The following is a 7,052-nucleotide window of genomic DNA, read 5'->3' on the forward strand; positions in this document are numbered from 1 at the left end:
GGCTGTGGGAATGGTTCTAAACAGGCAAGAGGAAACTTTCTGGGGTGGTAGACATGTTCCAAAACTATATTGTAGTGATGATTCCACAACTCTATGAATTTAAAAATCACTTAGAAAGAGTGAATGTTATGGTATGTAAGTTATACTTGAAAAAAGCAGACAAAGAAAGATAAAAAAAAAAAAAAATCTGGACCAAAAATTTTTGGTGGTACACTGCCAGGATGGGGGTACCTTTTAGTGTCAAGCAGCCTTAGATCACAGAGGAAATTTCCTCTAGCTTGAAAACTTGTCAAGCTGTCCTTAGCCTGGTTTAAATGAACATGTGTTTATGAGGCACAAAATATTCAGCATCACAAAAAGGACCAAAAAAGGACCAACCTTCTTTGGGAACCACTTCAGGTCAGACTTAAGTAGTCAAGGTGAGGAGGGGGCCTTCGGGGGGTACCATTCCCCCTCCTCTATCCCCCACTGAGCTCAGTGCCTACTCTCCACACAGGCACTAGATTAGCCTATACTCCATCTACCTCTAAAAATTAAAAGAAAAAAGGTAAAGTTTGTAAAAAGAAATACATATAAATACTGAAAAGGTAATGTGATATGGTTTGGCTCTGTGTCCCCACTCAAATCGCATCTCCAGTTGTAGTTCCCAATGTTGGAGACGGACCTGGTAGGAAGTGATTAGATCATGGAGGGAGACGTCCCACTTGCTGTTCTGGTGATGGTGAGTGAGTTCTCAGATCTGATGGGTAAAAGTGTGTCTGTGGCTACTGTGGACACCCTGCCTATGGGTTAGCCCTGCTCTGTGCAATAATAGCTCACTACAGCTTTGAACTCCTGGGCTCAAGTAATTCTCCCGCCTTGGCCTCCCAAAGCACTGGGATTACAGACATGAGCCACCTGGCCTAGCCCTTTTTGTAAAAGGAGGTCCGAGAGCTGCTTCATGAGCCCCTTTCCAATCACAAAATTTCACCAGCCAAAATGGGAAAAATCTGTGAGATACAAGGTGAGGCCCCACACCCTGTATTTCTGCATTGGATCCTAGGAGCTAGTCAAGGTGTGTGATACCGCAGAGGACTCTGCGGAGCTCACCTGCAAATCAATCATCTCCATCAACCAATCACTATACAAACAACTTTCTTCAAAGACAGTTTGCTCATTTGGGCATATGGCCTTGAAAACACACTGTACATCCTCCACTTGTCTACGATTTGTACTACAATGATCCGAGATTTGACTGCTACAGAATTAGCAGTAAAAATAAGATAAAGCTGGTCAGGCACAGTGGCTCACACTTGTAATCCCAGCACTCTGGGAGGCCGAGGCGGGTGGATCACAAGGTCAGGAGATCAAGGCCATTCTGGCTAACACGGTGAAATCCCGTTTCTACTAAAAATAGAAAAATTAGCCAGGCGTGATGGCAGGCACCTGTAGTCCCAGCTACTTGGGAGGCTGAGGCAGGAGAATGGCGTGAACCCAGGAGGCAGAGCTTGCAGTGAGCCGAGATCGCGCCACTGCACTCCAGCCAGGGTGACAGAGCCAGACTCCATCTCAAAAAATAAATAAATAAATAAATAAATAAATAAATAAAGATAAACCTTAAAATTATCTCTCTTTTTGGTTCTAGAGCCTTACACTTCCCTACACAAAAGAAAACAGGACTCAACATGTTATAGCTGAAGTGATTTATATGACCATTAAGAATAAAAATAAAAAGGAGCAGCCCCTGCCACCTGGAAGCTGGCCTGGCAATCACAGCAAGGCCATGCTGCTCTCCTGATGGACATAAACCACCTTGGAGAACAGCAGCCTCAGGCAAGGGCCCTCTGAGACCATGATCAAGTGAGACAGAGCAAGCACAGAAACAACAAGGTTACTGCGCAACTCACAAAATACCAACACCCCTCTCTTTCAGCTAAAATAAGTGACTGCTATTTCTTTACCCATTAGAGCGTTCTCACTCTAGTCTTCCCTCCCTAATAGATAAGATTTATTGAGATACACAATCATAAAAATTACCCCCACTTGCTGCCAGCATCCAATCCACAGCAAACCCCTGCTTCCTTAGATTACCCCCTACATCATCCAACCAAAGCCCAAATCCTATAAAAGGCTCTACCACCTTCTTACCGAGACACCTCCCAGGTCCCCATGGCGTGTGTTCTCTCCCACTGCAACAATAAACCCATCTTGTTCAACTGCAAGTGTGTTCCTGGTGGTCTTTGGCCGGAAGGGACTGACAATATCTAACCACTGCGTTCTCTCTACTCCCCAACTCCACACCAGAACACACACACACACCCCCTAAGAGCTCCACACTGCACATTGTTAGAAAGAACTGTACCAGAAAACCAGGAAGACTAAAATGCAGATCATTTTTAAGACCTACTGAGAACACTAAACAGCAAACAACATGCTAAATAAGGTCTCGCAAAAGTACAACAACAAGGCTGGGTACAGTGGCTCATTCCTATAATCCAAGCACTCTGAGAGGCCCTTGAGGCCAGGAGCTCAAGACCAGCCTGAACAACACGGTGAGACCCCCTTCTCTACAAATTTTTTTTTAAGTACTACAACAACATAAAATGCAGAAAAGGGCAACGCTACAAGGCAAATATTCCATCAAAAACAGCCAAGGGATAAGTGACAAAGTAAGATAAGATAAAAGAAACATTAATATTCCAGAATAGCAATAATTTCTAACTAAAATAGTTTATACTGCTTATACTATATGTTCAAAAATAATTACTTTGACAAGATTACAAGGGAAAAGGTAGGGTTGGTAATAGACCAAAGATCCTTTCAAATAAAAGAATTTCAGTTATTTCTTTTTAAATAGAAAGGTCTTAACTTCCAGATGTCCTTCTATCTACTGAAATGACCAAGTAGACACTACTTCTGTAACAAAATAGAAGCCTAGGTAAAGCTAATATTTGGCATTCACAAATTTTAGGTCCAGAAACAGTTTTTGCTTATCATTTTTTTTTTTTTTTAAATTGAGTTTGGCTCTTGTTGCCCAGGCTGGAGTGCAATGGCACGATCTCGGCTCACTGCAACCTCCACCTCCCGGGTTCAAGCTATTCTCCTGCCTCAGCCTTCCTGAGTAGCTGGGATTACAGGCATGCACCACCACACCCGGCTAATTTTTTGTATTTTTAGTAGAGATGGGGTTTCTCCATGTTGGTCAGGTTAGTCTTTGAACTCCCGACCTCAGGTGATCCACCCGCCTCGGCCTCCCCAAGTGCGGCGATTATAGGCGTGAGCCACCGCGGCTGGCCCAGTTTTTGCTTTTCAAAGTAAGTGATAATGCATTTCACATAAAACATTAAGTCTACTGCATACATAATCCTTTTATTTCCCAAATGAAGGCAATATAAGAAGATTCTGTATTTTTCGAGATAACTAGAAGGCTTTAAGCACCCAAGATGCCCTGATTTCAAGGTAGTGAAATTTTATTAATTATCAGCTCCTCTACCATTGATGTGTTTCACAGGAGGAAAACCCCCAAGCCTGTATCGTCGGATAACTGGAAGCACCACTGCAGCAGGCCCTCGGGCAAGGGGGCCACACAGCCTTCCTGGGAAACATGCACAGTGCTGTTGTGCGTTCCTAGTCGCATGAAGACAAAGGCTTGGGCATTTTCTTCCTCCTGGTGTGTCTGGCACTGTGGGTGATGTTACCGAGAAGCTCTGGTGCTCAGGGGCCTCTTAGTAGAGCACACTAAATATAACTTTTGCTAAAACTTTTGGAATTAAGTTGAATACTATTGATGACACTTTGCCATGAGCTTAGTGACACTTGTTCAATATTTAAGGTAACACAGCAGTTAAAGTGAGATAAGATTCCTTTCTAACAATCCCATCAGGTTTACCTTTCAGAGCTATCACCTTAGAGGCCGGATTCATGATGGCACTCTCTGCAGAGATAGGCCGTCGGATCGGAGCCATTGGGTCACTCATGTCAATGATCGTGACCTGTGCCTGCTCACCAGCTTTCTCTCGGATACATATGAACTTGTCAGATTCCATGGTCAGTGTGCTGAACCCAATGTTGGCTGGATTAATTCCAAGGTTTTGGAGCTAAACAGAAAAAAAGCATTTGATTAATTTTTTTTTTCCTCTGAAATGGATTGACCCTAGCCAACAGCAAAGGAGGAGAAGTTAAATAAAATTTAGAAAAAAGTTAACATTAGGTAAACACTTGAAGCAAACATTAGCTTGCTTTTCTACACCTGTAATAGATCCACCCAAGTCTGTGAATCAATTCTCAAGGGGATGACCAACCCACAGTGGAGATAAGACATGTGCAGGATGACACTAGGCAGTGTCAAGGATGCCACAAGTGATACAGACAGGAAGAGATGAGTTGGGGGTGAACTCCCAAAGAACACCATCAGATAAGGTGTCACAGATAAGCCCACCACTGATGAGAGCTTTGGAAGGAAGGAGATCTTGGAGAGGTGAAGGCGAGGGAAGCAGAAGGGAAAAGGGGAGGAAACACAAAACCTGGTTTCTCCATAAGGCAAGAAAAAAGAATTGGCCAAAGGTTTTTGCTTAAATATTTCCCTAGATATCATCAAATCTGTCCAAATCTGATTTGAAGGAATTTCTAAGTCAGTGTGAATACTTCCTGGAGAGTCTGAGGTTAATAAGAAAGTCAGCAGGTTGGCACATCTTCCACGGCTGATGGATTCCTTCTACTGTGTAAACTGAAACCAGGTGCCTTTCTCCAAAGGCCATCTTATACCAGTGACTGGGCTAAATCAAGACCTGTTAATGGGATAAGCTTCAGTGAAAAACTCTGGGAAAACACACACTCAAGAAATGTTTATCATTCCCATAAAGCACCAAGCTTATTTCTACAAATTTCCCTGCTCTGACCTACCTATAAGACACCTTTATTTATTTATTTATTTTTTTGAGATGGAGTCTCGCTCTGTCACCCAGGCTGGAGTGCAGTGGCCGGATCTCAGCTCACTGCAAGCTCCGCCTCCCGGGTTTACGCCATTCTCCTGCCTCAGCCTCCCAAGTAGCTGGGACTACAGGCGCCCGCCACCACGCCTGGCTAGTTTTTTGTATTTTTTAGTAGAGACGGGGTTTCACCGTGTCAGCCAGGATGGTCTCGATCTCCTGACCTTGTGATCCGCCCGTCTCGGCCTCCCAAAGTGCTGGGATTACAGGCTTGAGCCACCGCGCCCGGCCGACGATACCTTTATTTTTAAACACTGTTCTGTTCAGCTCCAATTCTACTGCTACTGATTTGACCATTTAACATCTGTTACCTTGTGTAACCTTGAAGAGGCTCACACTAGCAACAAAGATCATGGAGCACTGTGTTAAAATCACCACCACCCTTTGGAAGGAACACAAGTGAGACTGTTCATACTGCGAGTATAACTCAGGACGGTGCCTTGTTTGTCTTTTGTAGCAGAGTCTAGCACATACTGGATGTTCCAGCTGCTGAGTGGAGCAGGCTACACGACAACAGGTCACCTCATCTCATCCTCCTGTTAACCCACTGAGACAAGCATCTCACATACACTTTACACTTGGGCAAAACAAAGTGTTGGGGTTCAGAAATCTTTCAGAAGTTACAAAGCTGATTAATGATGGAGCCAGGTATAATAAAGCCTGTGTTCAGACCACAATACTGAGTTCTTTGAAATTCATATTCCATTTTAACACAGAAAAGATAAACTAAGTGGTGATTATGTTCCCAAATGAGTCCACCAAAACAAACAAAAAACAGATATAACAGCAAAAAACAAAACATTACTTCATAGCTGCAGTGAAATAATTTTTTTAAAAATAGAACTTGCCAGTTGATATTGCCATTATTACAAGAAAGTCCCTTCATATTCCAAACTTGGGTTATAGCAAAGAAAATAATGCTAGCAGTGGTTTATGAAGGATAGGAAAAACCAAAGTATTTATCCTGTTCTCACACATCCCTCAACACAAGATTTCTAACACCAGATGTGTGGGGGTTTCTCCAGCAGACACCACCTGGATATCCTACAATTTAATTCAATTCTAACAATATATACCTAGAGATAGTATCAGATCCCATAGGCTGAGGGCTCAGTCCCATAAGACTGACTCCACTTCAGACACTAATCGCAAGCCCCAGGCTGCAGCCTGTACTTCTGACCATCCAGCTATAAACCAGGGTTCCCATGACCTTCTTCCTGGGTTTGACTAATTTGTTGGAGTGGCTAACACAACTCAAGAGACACGTTTCTCATTTATTACAAAGGATATTACAAAGGACACTGACGAACTGCCAGATGAAAGAGGCGCTTAGAGAAAGGCGCAAGGGGTGTCCTTGCCTTTTCCAGCACACGGCTCTCCAGGAACCTCCATGTGTTCAGCTATCATGGAGCTCCCGAAATCTATCTACACATCAGCACCACACTATTTTATTTATGGAGGTTTTGTAACATCTGGTAGGGCCTGCTGTCCTTTGCACTTGTTACTTTTGAAATTTTCTTAGGTATTATATTGCTTAACTTTTTTGTAAGTCTAAAAAAAAATTTCAAGCCCCCAAATAAGAATATGGGGGTCATCTGTGGCAGGCGAAGTCATGAGACTGGATGGTAGCACCGAGAGAGACCGTGAAGAGTGAGAGAATGGCTTGGGAGCCCAGGGCACAGAGCCCCAGGACACACCAAGGCTTAGAAGGGAAGCAGAGGAGCAGCCCATGAAGATGGACATAATTTACTCACGTAAAGTTAACATACTTAAGTAAACCAAGAATAAAAGATAACAGAAGTCCCACAAGTGCAACCACTGATACTTAGTAAACCAGGAAACCACATTAGCACAACCAAAGAAAACCTCCCAGTCTCACCAACTCTCTTACAAATCAGCCATGTTCAAATTCCATCATCCTCTCCTAGTTTAGTTCCCTGCTGGATTATACAACAACATCCAAGGTCATAAATTCCTGGAGGACACAGATCAGATTAGTGGGGTTTTTGTTTTGTTTTGTTTTGTTTTGTTTTTGAGACGGAGTCTAGCTCTGTCCCCCAGACTGGAGTGCAGTGGCGTGATCTC

General features: G+C 43.4%; 1 protein-coding gene across 1 annotated transcript in view; it reads right to left on the reverse strand.

The window, feature by feature from the left end:
- Positions 1-7,052, reverse strand: part of CLTCL1 (clathrin, heavy chain-like 1) — a 115,241-nt gene that overhangs the window by 92,366 nt on the left and 15,823 nt on the right. Inside the window, exon 2 of the mRNA XM_011986070.1 lies at positions 3,869-4,076. Coding sequence (XP_011841460.1) covers positions 3,869-4,025 — 157 coding nt within the window. The 5' untranslated portion in view covers positions 4,026-4,076. The remainder of the gene's footprint in view (positions 1-3,868; positions 4,077-7,052) is intronic.

The sequence above is a fragment of the Mandrillus leucophaeus genome, unplaced genomic scaffold (assembly GCF_000951045.1).
Source record: "Mandrillus leucophaeus isolate KB7577 unplaced genomic scaffold, Mleu.le_1.0 Scaffold291, whole genome shotgun sequence".
In the NCBI taxonomy this organism is placed as follows: Eukaryota; Metazoa; Chordata; class Mammalia; order Primates; family Cercopithecidae; genus Mandrillus; species Mandrillus leucophaeus.